The sequence below is a fragment of the Heterocephalus glaber genome, unplaced genomic scaffold (genome assembly GCF_053883595.1).
Source record: "Heterocephalus glaber isolate CG9 unplaced genomic scaffold, H.glaber_assembly_v1.0 deba00001690, whole genome shotgun sequence".
In the NCBI taxonomy this organism is placed as follows: domain Eukaryota; kingdom Metazoa; phylum Chordata; class Mammalia; order Rodentia; family Bathyergidae; genus Heterocephalus; species Heterocephalus glaber.
The window spans coordinates 191,635-208,388 of record NW_028258415.1 but is presented as its reverse complement, the minus strand read 5'-3'; the positions used below and the strand labels follow the sequence as shown (position 1 = coordinate 208,388).

Here is a 16,754-nt window from a genome sequence, read left to right as displayed (position 1 = left end):
ATCAGAGGGTATCTAAATCAGCTTTGAGAAGTACACTTTGCTTGGTGTCATAGTCTTTCTACAAATGGATATATTCTGTACATTTTTCCCTTCCCGCCCCCAGCATTTTTTAAAATGGATAGATGTGTAAGGACTTCAGATACAGGTGTTCCTAGAGGATTTCTCTCTTCCCCTCTCAATCTTAAATATGTAGTTATGAGGCCCAGACATTTTCTTACCTTCAAAAATTATCTTTTGTCTTAGGCTAAAACCAAACATCCAAAATGGCTAAGCGGGTTGACATAGACTTTCTAGTTGATGCAAAAGTTCTTTGTAAATCCATGAATGCATTTACCAAATCAATACTGAAAGTGAAAAAAATGTTTAGCACTTGAAATGGTCAATAACTACATAACATCATGTTAAAATGAAGGTAAACTTAGGGATGGAAAAAAGTCAGAGAAATAATAAAGAATAAGATCCTTTTGCTATCATATTAACATGCAGTGTTAAATCTAGATAATTACACATTGCAGTTTTGAGAGTCCATTAAGAAAGCTATGCCAGTAGATAACAGCTGTAATAACAGCTAGTGCCAAAGGTAAATTAAATATTTGTTGTCTAATTTTAAAAGTTAGGTAAACAGACAAGAATCCTAGTGTCTTCCAAGACAGTCTTTGAACCATTAATGACCGAATGCAAATTATCTCTGGGATTAGTGTTTTCAAGTGAAATCAGTGCTTCCTATTTTGAAGAAATTAACCTGGGACACTTTTGATGAAATATTTCCAAATTTCCCTTTTGTACTTAAAAAGCGCAAGATTGTGACTAACATTGTATGAGGTGTGATCTAAAAATGTAGTGAATGTTTCAATTTGAAAAAAATGGTTACAGTAAAAGACACATTGCCATTACACTCCCTCAAAATCTTTCCCCTTGCTTTGCACACACTTATACCATCCTTCCTGCCATTTTCTGAAGCAGTTCTGGAAGTCCTCTTTCATGAGAGTCTTTAGTTGCACTGTCCTGGCTGCCTTGATGATCTGAGTCAATTGAAAACACTTACCTTTCATGGTCATTTTGAGTTCAAGGAAGAGCTAGAAGTTACACAGTACCAGATCCAGTGAATAAAGTGGTTGAGAATACAATGTAATATTTTTACAAGTATGCCTGTGTTGGTTGGCACTTGGCAGCAGCATTCATTGTGTTTTTTATCAACACCTTGTAAAGACAATAACAAAAGAGGACTTCTAGACCTGCTTCAGAAAGTTTCAAGAATGATGGGGTAAGTGTTTTTGAAGCGAGGGGAAATGTTTTGAGGGGGATTAGGGTAACGTGTCTTACTGTGACTCATTTTTATTTAAAATTTGAACATTTACCATCTATATTGATCATTCTTCATATACTCTGTTTTAATCTACCCCCAATCTGCTGTGGTCTTTTGTCTAATCCAAGAAAGTAATCATTCATTTGAAAATCCCACCTACTTTTTGGCATTCCTGTGTCATTGAAATGAAATGATACACATGAATTTATTGTGCAAATTCCCTCAAACAACAAAGATATTAAATAAAACTTGCCAGTTGTATTAAAGGAACGTGGTAAATGAATTAAGCACAATTTTTTTTTTCTACTCTGTGCTTAAGAAAAGAAGTTGTTGAGGCCCTGATAGAGTTGGGTCTATTATTTCTAGTTTTAAACATCACCTGGGACCATGTTTTTGATGAAAGAGAAATAAACATGATTTGGAAGTAAATCTTAAATTTCTTAAAGAACAGTAGGTTAAGCATTTTAAGATATACATAAAAAGATCCATTTAAAAAGCTTAGAAATGTAATGGACAGAAAACCAATAACAGAGACCAAGGAAGTCACTTTTCCTGGGACATATCTTCTGCACCTGTGTGAAATGGGGTCATGTGTAGCACATGTGTAAACAGGCCCTGGTCACTGCCATTAACCAGCTTTCATTTGCCAGGGTATGGATTTTTGTTTGTTTCTGGTGAGTGTGTGCATGTATATGTGCTTCTGGGGACTGAACGTAGGGCCTTTACACTAAGCTACATCCCCAACCCTTTTTTATTATTATCTTTTATTTTGAGGCAGGGTCTTACTAAGTCTCTAAGTTACCCTGGCTGAGCTAGAACTTGTGGTCTTCCTGCCTCAGCTTCCTAGAGTGCTGATGTTGCAAGCCTGTGCCACCATGATTGATATCACAAGGGTTGTTAATGACCTTAGGATTTGTGACAGAAAGGTGGCATAGAAACACATAGAAACATGGGAAGGTTGAGCATGTTTTCACACAAAGGTCAAATCGCAGTGATTAGGTGGCATGCATGCATTTCTTAGGTGTACTCTGGTTTTGAAATATTTACTAAGGTTTCCTCTGAGAAGCAAAAGGCACTCTTCTTGGTCAGGGAGTTTGCTTAGAGGATGTTAGCTCTTCTACAAATGGGAGGAACAGAATCTATAAACCATCTTCTTGTCCTTCCTCACTCCCCTTCCAGGGGTAAAAACACATTCAGGGTAGTATTTGTTTTTGTGAGTAAAAAAGAGGAAGTTGTTGCCTGGATTTGTTTTAGGAAAGAATATTTAAGAGTTTTTGGAAAATTAAAGTTATGTCACATAAAGGCATTTAAAATGGGTTTTGTAATTTGGTACATCCTGGGTTCATTTTTAAACTAATCATGATGACTCAATTGAGTGCTTCCATTGTGCAGGGCACAAGCATTTATCTTATAAGTACCTCTCACCCAGTCAAAATTCCATTTATTTCATACAAGATGAATATCCTTGTTTATTCTGAAAATCAAGCCTTTTACTTATAGAAATGGATGAATTCTCAACTCTTGATATCTATTATTATTCGTGGTATTTTCTTTTGGTATGAGTGATTTTTACTATTTAAATCTGAAGAGAGAGAAAACTTTTCAAAAAATGTTCTTAAATACATTTAGAAGGTTTATTTTTATACATAAACCAATCAGACTTTTATAAATATATACTTAAGTAAAGCTTTCTCCAAAAAATTACCAATAAAGTTTAAAATGGAAATTTCAGCCATTTAAATAGAACATAGTCTTTATTAATAAAAGTATTTTTCCAAGCATAGTGGCCTATATCTGTGAACCGAGTTACTCTGGAGACTGAGGCAGAAAGATCACAAGTTTGAGGCTAGTTTGGACAATTAAGCAAGACCCTGTCACAAAATAAAATGAAAGTGTTAGGGATGTAGCTCAGTGGTAGAGCATTTGCCTAGCATGCATGAGGCACTAGGTTCAAATCCTTAGTACCAAAAAAACCCCAAAACAAACCCATAGGGTATAATTTGTAAACTGACATACCTGGATTTTAAGAATAAAGGAGAAAGGGTAAAAATTCTGCTACAGTAATTTTCTCTGACAGATTTAATGCCTTAAATACATTAAGTTAAATTTTATTACCTATGGAGTCAATTATCCAGTTAAACATATGTAGTACTATGTGCACGACATAGCATCAGCGACCTGATTTCTATTGTCTCGGTCTACTTAGTTGTAGGACAAGGACTTGACAATTGTTCAGAGGATTAAATGAAGTAATAGACAAAGTGTGCTCAGAACTGTGACTCAGATATGGCAAAATCTCTGTATGTTGTAGTTACTGTTATCATTGCCTCTAAAATGAAAGGGACCACAGAAGTATATACATAGATTCCTACTTAACACTGATCTTTGTGACCTTAAGTTGAGTGTGGTTATTTTTATCCTTTTATAACAGAAGGTTAAAAAAAAATCAAGAAGTCTACGTTTTGGCCCATCAGACTTCACAGTGGCGCTGTTTCTGGCCAGCCCAGCCGCCTTGTCCTGGTAGCAGAGGGAGGGGGTTGGCTGGGTACTATCTGATGCGTGTGCTGCAAATGCCGCTTCAAAGCAAGACTGTCTCCTATTTTTATCCTGGATCAGCAGCCTGCCTCCACAGTTGCCTCTTGAACAAAAGGTTCTGCCAGGTCTCTGACACCTTTAGGGTCACACAGTCTCTTCTCACACAAACAAAAATAATAGCCATTAGTGGTGCTGGGCGCTAGGCATTCAGTTTGTAAAAGAAGTCTCTCCTCTACCCATATTCTTGGAATGATAGCCAACATTATTTCTACTTTGCAACTAAGGAAAGTAAGGCTGGGAGAAGTTGCATCAAATGAGCAACAAGAGACAGGGCACCCCCAGGGCTGTGTGGTGTCCAAGTTCATGTTCTTTCCAAAATGATGCTGGCTTCCAGTGCCATTCATAAACTGAATGAAGTGCCATTCATCCCCTTCTCACAAAGGGATTCCCTGCAAGGGTGAAGTGAAGCTTTAAGAAAACTGTTGTTGTAATGCAGAGACTTTAATTTAAAAGTTACTCTCAAATGAACAGAGAGTGACAGAGCCAGTATGTGTAGACACAAGAATATCAGCCTTGTGACATGCAAGGGTGTTCATCACATTCACAGAACTGTTCTAAAAATGTGTGGTTGCTAGGCTAAAGAAGTGGGCTCTCTCTGTTCTATATGAAAGAGTGCTACAATGGAATTTCTAAAACCTCCACTTGGTGGAAAAAACCTCAAAATATAATGTAAGAAAGCAGGTCTTGGAGAGTCTGAAGAAGAGAGTGTTTTGTTAAGAGACTAACACAAAAGCGCCTTAAATGTCTCCTTATCCCTGGATTTCAGGCTTGATTGTTATCTAAATCACCTCAAAGGAACATGTGCCCTATCAGTAAAGACCTTTAGATAAAGGGATTCTGTACCTTTATGTAGAAATTTCTCCCTATGTTAAATTGCTTGTGCTGTCAAGAAAACTGTAACTGAAAACTCATAAAGCTACAGGTGAACAGCTTGAAGTCACATGATACATGATAAACCAACTTTCAGTTTTCTCTTCTTCCAAATAAGTGATCCATTACTTTTTATTCTTAGATCTTATTTAAAAAAATCTTGCAGATATATTTCCCACTCTCCTTAGGACTTATGCATACTTTTCTAAGACTTCTCATTTGCGGAATCAAAGCAGTTTGAAAGGTTCAAATTTCCATTGGCCTGAATGCAAATAATTTATTTGCACATTGAAATATTCCACCTGTTAAGGAAAAGTGATTAGTCTTATTTTGGTAAGCATGACTTGGAGTGTATACTGGTGTACATCCTTAGAGGTGGTGGGGATGGGTCTATGAGTCTCTAGCCACATGTAATTGAAGTGCAAAATGGGTTACATCTTGCTAGCTGGCTAAAAATTTCAGATAAGATTTCTTACTTATGATGACCCAAAATAGCATTTATCATTAATTCCATAAATATTTACTCGCCAACTACTATTCCAGGGCCAAACATGGTTCTAGGAATGTCTTAATAAGACAAAAACTTTCACTCTCAGAGAGACCTTCATTTCAAATGGGGAGAGACAAATACAGAGGTTAAGTAAAGCATTTTTTTGTGTTAAATGGGTAAGAAGTAAAGCAGAGGAGGGAGATAGGCAGTTTTTAGAGAGGAAGTTATCAAATAGAGCCTGAAGGAAATGAGGAAGGAGTCACAATGGTCCCTGGGTTTTTGTGTCCCACAATGATAGTCCGCAAGTCTGAAGGTCCCAGGCACAAGTGTGTCTAGTGTGTGCAAGAAGTGGGGGAGGGGATGGGCTCAGGGGATTTTGGGAGGTCTCATATGTCAGTGAAAGACTTTAGCTTTTTTCCTTTTTCAAAATGAGAAGCCATGGCAGGGCGGGGGCGGTTAATCAGAGAAATGGATGACATGACCTGATTTTGGTTTTAATGGGATAATTTGGACTGGCACATTGAGAATAAACTAAAGAAAGCAAGGGTGGAACTAGAGAAACCAATTAGGACATAATAGCAATAATCTAGGCAAGAGATTTTGGTGGCTGAGCCCAGGATAGCAGAGGTGGTGAGAATGATCAGATCTTGGACGTATTTTCGGTCTGTGCTGACAGATCAGGTTGGGGAGTGTGAACTGGAAAGGATGCAATACTGACTCCACAGACTGGATAATGGAAAGATGGAGACTGCCTTGGGCTTCCCGCATGCTCTCCTCTCTTGGTGCCCCTCTCTTAGGACCTCTGTACTTAAGAAATTCTATTCAAAGGTCACAAAGGCAAAGGAAATGCCATGTACTTCTATTTACTTCTCTTGGGCTCCTGGAATCTGCTTGTCATAAAGTATGTCTGTGACGAGTGCTTACTGATAGTGTGTCTAAGAGAGAAAGGAGTCTGGATAATATTTACCTGTTGGAAACCCTTTCTCCACAGTGTACGTGTAAACTGGCTATCAGCCAAGAGCATTTTTTTAGCTTTCAAGTTTTATGATATAGAATATTTTGAACTTCAAAACATATATCACATTAAACTTCTTTGGCTGCTAGGACTATTTATTTGCATTGCTTTAGAATTCATGTCTTTGTCCTAAGTAAACCTTGGATGGTATTTCCTTTTTTTTTTTTGGTACTGGACATTGAACTCAGGACCTTGCACTTGCCAGGCAGGTGCGGTGCCACTGAGCTAAATCCCTGGCCTGCATTTCCTTTTTAAATGTCAAGTGTTCCCTGCCAATTAAATTGGTTCCCAGACAGTTTAACAAGGAAGCTAACTAAGCTGCTTCTTTAACAAGCTATGTGGATAAATCAACATTTAATTGATATGAAAGATGGTTTATATTAAGCAGAGAAAGGATCTCAGCCTCTCTGAGCTTTTCTACTAAATGTAGGGGCCCCATACGTGTCTTGCCTTCCTTTAGCAGGAGAACGTCTAAATGTGGTGCATTGTATTCCCCATACACTGGTCACCATCTAGCTCTTGTGACAGATGGCAAGATGTCAGCATTAGTTAAACCAAATTTCATCAAAATTCATCTTTCCAAAATTTCTAAGATCCCACTCCATTTACTTTGGTTAGATACAAATCTTATTTTTTAAAAAGTTCTCTCACAGCTATTTCATATTCAGTTGCAGGTACCGTCTGATGTTAGATAAAGAACTTTGGTATGAGACTGGGTTGAACTCTTCACTCCAATATTTATTAGCTTTCTACCCTTGGAGGAGTTATTTACCCTCTCCAAGTCTCATTCTCCTCTGAAAAATAGGGATAATGTGGGGTTGTTGTAAGGATTATATGAAACATTCCGCATAAAGCAATTAACGTCCAGTGCCTGGTACACAAGATGCAATATATTAATGTTAGCCATAATTAAAGGCTAAGGTAGGAAAATGACTCCTTAGTATTTAGGCTTTTGTGGGAATTTACAACAGCAGGTGACTCACAAGTTTGGTGGGAATCTTATATTCTTTACTGTATGAGTTATATTGTGCAAGCTAAAGATTGGCCTGTATTCTCATGGGTTGAACAGGCTGAATGTTCCTTGCGTAATATTAATTATGTCATCTGCCAGATGACTCGGTCCCTCAGTCAGTTTGAATAATGTCTTCACTCAGCATGTGGTGTCATTTTGGTGCTTTCGTTTACACACATACATCCACTTAAGAAGATCAAGGCATTATTTTTGCATTAGCCTTTCTCAAGAAACTGGAGAAAGAAGAATGAAAAACACTACAGGGAATGGACACCATAGCTATTATAATTTTTTTTTTTAGTTTGAAAAATGAAAGATAGCAACAAGATAGTGAAGGAGGATGAAACTGGAAATGTATAAAAGAATGACTTTATTGAAGAGGAAGTAGATGAATTCTGTTATCAGGATCACTGGAATAAAGCAGTGGGAGGCAAGGTTTAGTTCAGTGTAAGAAAGAAGTTTCCCAAATTAGAGCCTAAGAGTTCCAAAGATGTCCTGGAAACAAGAGAGTGCTCTTCTACAGAGCAGGGCCCGGGCTAGGGATAAGGTCTCTACACTTTAAGACTATTGGAAGCTATTAGAGACTTTTAAAAAAAATTAATTCATAGGGGAAAAATGTCATTCCATTTTTAGCCCATATTTCATTTTAAAAAGACAAATAAGAGAGCTTTTTGCTGTACTCAAAATATGTAAACAAAATAGGATATTAAATTTGCAATTTTCAAACTGGGCATGGTGGTACATGCCTGAATTCTCAGTACTCTGGGAGGCTGAAGCAGGAGTATCACAAGTCCCAGGCCAGCCTGAGCAATTTAGGTACTTAGTGAGCCCATGTCTCAAAATAAAAATTTTAAAAGGGGGCTGGGGATGTAGCTTAGTGTAAAAGCTCTGGGTTCAACCCCTAGAACCACCAAAAAAAGTTGAAACTTCACTCAAGAAATCCCAGATGGGAACTATTTCACACTGAAGTCAGATTAAAACAAGACAGTTCACAAAAAGAATAGTAACAAATGATTTCCACAGTTCTTGAGCCCTCAGCCAGGTCCAGGTAACCACAATGGCCTAGAGTGTGGAAGGAAGAAAGGCTCTTGCATGGAGGGATTCTGGTGTGCCTGAGATGTGTATGTTTGCAGTAGGTGGAGGAGTGGGGCCCTGCCCCTTCACCTCAAGCTATGCAGAAGAATTTCAAAGTGACTTCATAGGGAACTTGATAGGAGACGCCTGCATGAGGACAGGGGGAGGCCAGAGTGCCCTGGGACCTGACACTTCCTCAAGAGATCTGGAAGGACGAGGACAGGCTGACAAACTGTTTTGGCAAAGACCCAGGAAATATGCTACTGTGGGCCCAAGGCAAGGTTGTGAGTGTTCCACCTGGACCAGGCCAGGCCAGGCCAGGCACAATGGAAAGCTGAGTGAAGTCATCCCGGAGCCTCTCCGAGGGAGCAAGTGGATCCTAGTAAAGCTGAAAGTAGGCAGCTTGAAGCACAGAATGAGTCATGAGTTGTCCCCCTGGGACAGAGATGAATGGATAGGAATCAAAGGCTCAACAAGTTGACCCTAATGATGAGATCCCATGAAAGCATTCCTCTCTGGAACTGCCTGGCCCCAGACTGAAAAGCCAGAAGTTGGGGTTACCAAATCAAGTAAAACCACTTATTTAATTCTTCACCATCCTTGTCCTGCAGCCCTACAGGGTGGAATTAGCAAGCTCGAAGCATCAGGGACAGGAAAGAGGCAAAGAGCCAAACTCCACTCCTCCTGGAAGGCAGGTGATCCTTCTGAAAGAGGCCCAGTCCAGAAGGACAGGAGCTTTCACTTTAAATTAAAATTGGAGCTTGTCAGTACAGGAGGAGAAACCTTATATTTCAAAAAAAGGACGAGTTGGGGTAACCTAAGGTAACTATAGAACTATTCCTAAAGTTAAGCAGAATGCAGCAGGACTTGCTAAGTTTTCCTCCAGTGACAGTGGAAAAGCTTTCATTCCATAAAATTTAAAGTAGTAGGAGACAGAAAGAAGCAATTTGATGATAGGTCCTAAGCATAGCCAACTTAGCATCTCAAATACCTCTCATATTAAAAATTTAATTCCTTTGATAATAATAATACGCCAAGCACTTTGAGACTAAGATAGACAGAGGAAATAGCCCCCCAAAACAAGACATAACAGTTGCTTTGGGGGAAAATATGTTAAAATTAGGGGTTTGGGTGCAAGCAGAGACTAGATGCCTGGAATATTTTCTGCACACACAGAAACAACTATGTACCTCAGGAATGATTTATATAGCACGGTTGAATCTCCAACCTAAGGTAATTTATAATTTTGGACTCTATTGTTAGCACCTGAAGGAACATGCCTGGCTGGCTGAGGAAAATGTAGAAAAGCAACAGTTGGTTAGTTCATTGAGATAATTGTTCTTCTTTCCTTACAACTAACAGTTTTTGTTATATGTGTATTGTACATGAGATTTTTGTTTTGAGCTTAGTTTTAATTTCTCTCCAAAAAGCCTTGACTTACTCTTTTAATATTATACCTTAAAGTGTTACTTTCCCCTCTATTATGCCTTAGCTTCAGAAAAAAATCTTTGATCTCCTTGGTACGAGGGAACCACTTTTTTTGAAATTTCTAATTTCTAAGTTTAAGTTCTCCTGAAGGTTTTCAAAGTAAGAAGGTTAGAGGAAGATCAGAAAATAAATCTCTTTTCCATCCAATATTTTGAATGTCTTATCACTGCCATGTATGCAGTCACATAATACTGAGTTCTTCCAAGTGTATTCATAACTATTTTTTCCAATTATTAGCTAGTGACATAAGTTTGGGGCCTCTCCTGTATTTCTGTAGAATCCTGGATCCCTTTTATCAACTGACATCCCTTCAACTATCTATTGTTTTAAAGGTGTAACTAAAGCAGGCCCTTGATGTGCTACATGTGACCTAAGACCACATGAGGCAGACATGACTGGAATCTGAAAATGGACCTGAACTCTGTAGGCCAATGTTGTCCCCCTCTTGCACAGGCAAGAACAAAGGAGAAACACACACACACACACACACACACACACACACACACATATATTGCAAGATATATTATTTATAACAAGATAATAATATATAATATATATTGTAAGAAACATTTCTCTTTATCACACTCAAACTTAATATTCCATGTTTTTAATATTCCATGTTTTTTTTCTGTGTCAAGATAGGTAAAAAGTATCTTTTCTAAGCCGGCCTTCTATGATTCACTAACTTGCTATTGAAGAGCTAAAAGGAATAGTGGATTAGGCCTGGGGATTTAGCTCAGTGGTTTTACCTCCTGCCCAGCAAGCACAAGGTCCTGAGTTCAATCCCCGGTACCAAAAAAAAAAAAAGTAATAGTGGATTGTGTGTTTCTTGAGAGCAGTGACTTTTTCATCTTTGTAGCTTTAGCTCATAGAAGAGTGCCCGGGAATATTAAGGGTTCATTAAAATAATTAATAAGTTTAAGAAGCCAATACCTAAATAACTTGAAATATAAACCAAGGCCTTAAAGTGAGTAAAAGTCACACATCTTCCTTGACAACTATATAGTAAAGAGGATTTGTGACTAGTTCTGGATTAAAATAGAGATTAATGAAAACAAAGTTTTGCTAGGATTCTGCCATTATAGGAAAGTTCTAATAATTAAAAAGAACCACAATCCACTATATTTACACCTTTATTATTTATATATAAACTAAAAATGAACCATCTATTTTTTTATGCCTAATAAAAAAAATGAAAATTGAATCTGAGCTCTTTTGCCCAAATCAAAGTGTTGCTATTCACTTTATTGTTAAGAACTTGATTAAGAAAGAAAGCCATTGAAACTGTTTTTGAAATTTGAACACACATTTTTAAGCATGGTCTTTTGTTCAAGAAACACATGTTTTGGTACTGTCAAATTTGACTCATTTCCCCAGGTGTCCTTTTGCTATTTTTTTTTCAGGAATTTTTCCTGCCAACAGGAATGTATGAGAAAATAATGCAGATAGATAGTCATTAGGGCTGCTGGGAAGGCAGGAGAGGTACAAGGAGAGAACATGAGAGCTTTCAATAGATGGTGCTGCTATGGATTAGCCAAGCAGAACATTTAGTATACAACGAGGAATGTTGCAGAGACTCAGATCTCAAAGAAATAAGAGTACAATATACATAAAAGGAAGCAAAAAGCAAATGAAATAGCAGAGTGACTCCTCAGAGACAAGGGCAATGCACTGCTGTTAGGAAATAAACACTCATGTGATTCTCCTCACATAAAACAGATTTTGAAGGGATAAAGGCCAGTCATTCCATCATTTCAGTAACATTAACTACCTCCAAGGAGCTCTTGTTTGGTTTTGCTACATTCAATGGACCAAAATGAGATAATTGATTAAAGGTCACTTAGGAAAAGTAAAAGGTCTGGTAGTTTGTTCCTGTTTCTGGGATTATCAGTATGTTCTGTTTGCTTTGTATCAGGAAAAGAGCCCTGGAATGAGGGTGGGCTGTGAATGTAGATACGAATACCATATGGAGGGCAGATGGAAGGTGTTTCTCAGTGGTGACAGGGTCCCTACCATGGGGGTTATGCCTGGGAAAGATGGCAGCAACTGGAGGTATGGGATTTGAGAAGGCCAGCAACAAGGAGGGCCAAGAGAGGGATGTGAGAGTCAATCAGGAGACCAGAGCTAAGAATACATAAAGCTAAGACAGCCTGTTTGGCATTAGGTCTAAGCATTCTGAGGCACTGATATTTGGAGTGCTTGGTAATGGTGCTATGAATACTTTGGAATAGTAATCAGTACAAACTGAAATTAATGAGATATATTAACATTTTCACTGTTTTTAGGAGAGTGGGCACTCCCTGTCCCTTCCTGGAAAACCAGTCCCACCCATCATTTCTACAACATCTCCTTGGGTATACCAGCCTGCTTATAATTACTTCCGCAAACCAGCAGATGGGCTGGAGAAAGCAAACAGGAGACCAACACCTTGGGAAGCAGCAGCAAAGTCTCCTCTTGGCCTTGTGGATGATGCTTTCAAACCCAGAAACATCCAAGAGTCCATTGTGGCAAATGTGGTCTCAGCAGCTCGGAGGAAGGTGCTTCAGGGGCCCCCAGGACATTGGAATGAGAAACTGTCCTATGTTCCTCAAACACAGAAGGTCAATATGGACTTATTTGAAAGGCAAGAGTATCATGTTACCTCCGTAGCTAATAATAGCATGCCTACCAACTTTCAGTATGGTTCACAGTTGCCATATGCATATCATAGGCAGGCTTCTAGAAATGATTCTGAAATAATGTCCTTGGAGACCAGGTCTGATTACTGCCTCCCCATAGCTGATTGCAACTATAACCCACACCCCAGGGGATGGAGACACCAAACATGAAAGTAAGAACTAATTACCTGACAACTATGATTTTTTTTAAATGCTCCTTTGTAGACGTTTCTACTTTTCTAATAGAGCTAGATTCACTTTTGGTCTTGGCTGGTTCTCATGGGTCATTTTTCTGGGTCTGTGTGTGTATTTATGCATATGCACACACAAGTGTGAACAATTTCCTTGTCTGCAGATGTATAGAGTATTTCTTGGAAGAAAAACTCATGATCTGATATGTCTAATTCAAAATCTTAATTCCATTTATAAGGGATGGCCTATGCAACTAATCTCTGCTCAGTTAAAATGAAACTATTTGCCTTATTCCAGGAATAAATTAATAAAATATGTGTGTTAACATTAGCTGTAGCAGCAAGGAATTTAACATTAGGAACATTTTTAATGAGAATATGCCAATAAGTAACAGTTATATCAAAAAGTAGTTTCTTGGTGTTAAGTATTTCTCTAAAACAGATTTAAGAAAATTTAGATTTTTAAAAAAGAACTGAACTATATGGGCCAGGGATGTAGCTCAGTGGTTCTGGCACCTGCCTCGAAAGCGCAAGGTCCCAAGTTTGATCCCTGTTACCACCCCCCCCCAAAAAAGAATTGAACTATAGAAGTTCTCAGAAAGAAATATAGACGAGTAAATTTATTATACATTTCAGATGGACTTTTGCAGTAAATGGTGTAATATGTGGGAAACAGAAAGATTTACGTGTAAGGTTTATTTTTAATCTATTTAAAGCCAGCAGCCTGAGGCAGGAATAGACTCTGGATTCAGTTTTCATCATTTGTCAGATGAGAAGATTGAATTATCTAATCTCTTAGATCTTTAACAACTCTGATATTATGAGATTTTCTCATTAGTAGAATGGGCTTTGATGCATTATTCATTTTGGTTGCTCATTATATAAATATCAGATTAAGTTTAGGGGTAGATTAGATAATTAGTGTCAATATACACATCATCAAAGGTCCCCGAAAGGAATTTCTGGACAATAGGTTTTAGGTTACGTGTTTGTGGAGTGAGGATTGATGTGAAGAAAAAAAAAAAAACTATTGATGGATTTAAGGAAGTGGTGGATGAATATGCCTGCTATTATACAACTGTAAGTCATGACCACGTCTTTGGTTCCAGAAAACATGCCACAGAAGCCTATGCAACAAATGGTTCCTTCTTTAGAAACTTCCCATTAGGCTGTTCAAAGGAAGTTGGACAGCTGCTTTATCCATCCCATGACCCAGGGCTTGTTAGCATGACCATGAACCATCACCTTGAACACCTGCTCCTTAAGGACACACCCACAAAGTATTACATACAAGGAAACCTGAGGTAGTGTACATCATAAGCAAGTACCTAGAATATTTTTAAATTTAAAGTATCTTGAGTATTCAAAACTTCTTTAGCTTTTTAGATGTGATAACTTTGTTTTGTTTTACTTTGTAAACTCTTGAATTTATGATGGTCTCTTAGGATGATGGTCACTTTCACAGAATAAATCTTTTTTAAAAATTACAGGGCAAAAATGATCTCTTACCTTGGAAATGAAAAAATAAATTGAGGAAATCACACACAGTAGCTGAATCAGTGGTAGAACTGGCCAGATACTAATTTGTTCAGTTATGCAGAAAATAGAAGATGAATACTTTTGAAAGCTTTATTGTTAAATTATCTTAAATTGATATAGTATTAATTCTCTCAAAGTATAATTATTGGATCCCAAGAGTTTTTATGGAATCTTAAAAAATAATGTCTGATTTGGATGTATGGATTAGTTTGTCGGCAAATTTTCAAGACTCCCTCACATAAAATCCTTACTAAATTTAAAATTATCATAGTGGCTGAATCATTCTGGATTTGAATGTTTTAGGAGAAGAGGAATTTAGCAGAAAAAAAAAACAAACTTTACTTGCTGTGGCCATATTCTATTTTGTTGCTTTTTAAGTGCTAGGTTTTATTTACATGAATTGATACACACTGTATTATTTACTGAAACTCACTACACTCAAAAGACAGAAGCAGATTTTTTCAAACTTAGGTATTATAGTCTTCTCCCTCTTTGCTTGCACTACACCAGAATTATCATTTGTATTGAGCTCTCTGAATTTATTCTAGAGAAATGGATGGCAGGAAAGTTATACATGTTTCACTTAAAAGGGCACGGATATCCCATGTTTTTATCAGAAATCAATGCTCTGAGAAGTTCTCCTTGAGCAGGACATGGTGGCACACACCTGTAATCCCAGCTACTCAGGTTGAGGCAGGAGGATTGCAAGTTGGAGCCCAGCCTGGGCCACTTAATAAGACCCTGTCTCCAAATTTACAAGAGAATGAAAATTCAAAGGCTGGGGATATAGCTCAGTGTAGAGCCTCACTAGCTTTAATTCCTAGTACCACCACCACCACCACCAAAACAAGATGAAACAAAACAAAGCAGCCCTACGTTGCAGACAATAGCTCTGAAAGTGAAAGTGTCATTCTCAAGTCATCACAAAGTATACAACGTGTGTATTTCTCTCCAGTTTAATTGAAAATGATAAAGTTATTATGCTCACATTTGATGTAATGGTTGAGGCAGGACCCCTGACACATTGAGATTTGATTCTTATGGGTGAGAAGATTTAGATAACTATTATTCTCAGAAAAATAAAATGACTTGGCCCCTTCTTGCAATTGATAGTGCTTGCAGAGATGAGCTGGCATTTTGTAAATACATACCACATTTGTTGTAAGACATCTTTGAACAATCACAGAATGGCAATCACATAGGTGGAAAGAGTTTGTTTTTTCTCGATGTATTAAAAAACCTCTAAAAATAGAGTGTGTCAGTCATAGAGACACTAATTTGAGATTTTTTTCCTTCATCTTGGGTTTAAATATCATATCCTTACATGTGTGTAAAGTGTCTGTTTTTGAAGTGATTAAAATTTGTTTTGTATTTTGAGTTTTATAAATGCACAGATGCTAGTCCATTCATCTTTAAATATATTTCTTACATTTTGGCACCATCACATACATTGGAAAGGGTTACTTTATTAAGGCTTAACAATATATATGTACTATAGAAATGTACGTGATGATTTAAAACTCTGGATAAAAATAGCATCAAATAGACTTAGCTATAATAGGAATTAGAGGGATGTTTGTTTTTTAAGAAAAAGTAGATTTCCACACTTGATTCTATTCAAACTAGAAGCAACTACACCGTTCACACTTTTCTATTAAAAAACTATGTTCTCTTGCTTATTAGATTGAAATTTGTACCTCTTTTTATCCCAAAAGATTGTATTTGAAAGATTGTGCTGAAAATTATATTAGTAATAAATGTAACTTGAAAATCAGGTTGAGGATTTCATTTTTCCCTATGAAATTCTTTGTTCAAAAGACTTTTTCCTGTTACATATTCTTAAATTTCATTTTCCATAGTAGCTGACAGATATATCAAAAGAATTTCATATTGTATGGCAAATTTTAAGCTGTTTGTTAAAGAAAAAAATGATTCCATGATATTGTTAAAGTATGTTAAAGCATATTGTTAAAGCATGGGGACTGTTCAGGATCATCCAGATAGGTCTAAGGACCACTGCAGCGGGTCTTGCACTGGGGAAGGAAGATTGGGCTCAATTCCAAGTACAGCATGGACAAATGAGAATTCATAGCAATGAGCAGGGTGGGGCTAAGTGGATGGAAAAAGCCCATGGCACTGGGCTAGGAAAGGGAGACGCTAGCAAAATCAAGCTAACAAGATTCCTGCTAAGCACAGGCCAGGGTGACCTGATGGAAGATGAAGGACCTGATGAGATATCAAAAATGAGGAACTTCTGCTAAAGTGACTTAGCAGGGATCTTTGTTAAAACCGGATTTTACAGGAAAATGCACAGCGATCCGAACAGTATATTCAGAAGGCCGATTAAAGTTTGGCCAAGCAAAGACTCTTTTATCACTGTAACATTTAAAGGCTTCTTCTAAAACTGTCCTGGAAATATAATCAATTTCACATGTAGTCAAGAGGTTTGGGATACCAACATATTTTGACATTATTCTTAATTAAACCTTTCCTTAGTGGTGTATCAGAAATCAATCA

The 16,754-nt window shown here is 37.5% G+C and overlaps 1 protein-coding gene across 3 annotated transcripts in view; it reads left to right on the top strand.

The window, feature by feature from the left end:
• The window catches only part of Synpo2 (synaptopodin 2), a 194,537-nt gene extending 178,526 nt beyond the window's left edge, over window positions 1-16,011 (top strand). For 2 of the 3 annotated variants that reach the window (XM_004870045.3, XM_004870043.3), the window contains exon 5: window positions 12,136-16,011. In XM_004870045.3, coding sequence (XP_004870102.2) covers window positions 12,136-12,678 — 543 coding nt within the window. In that variant the 3' untranslated portion in view covers window positions 12,679-16,011. The remainder of the gene's footprint in view (window positions 1-12,135) is intronic. The other variant, XM_021248464.2, reaches the window with a different exon arrangement.
• Window positions 16,012-16,754: the final 743 nt, after the last annotated feature.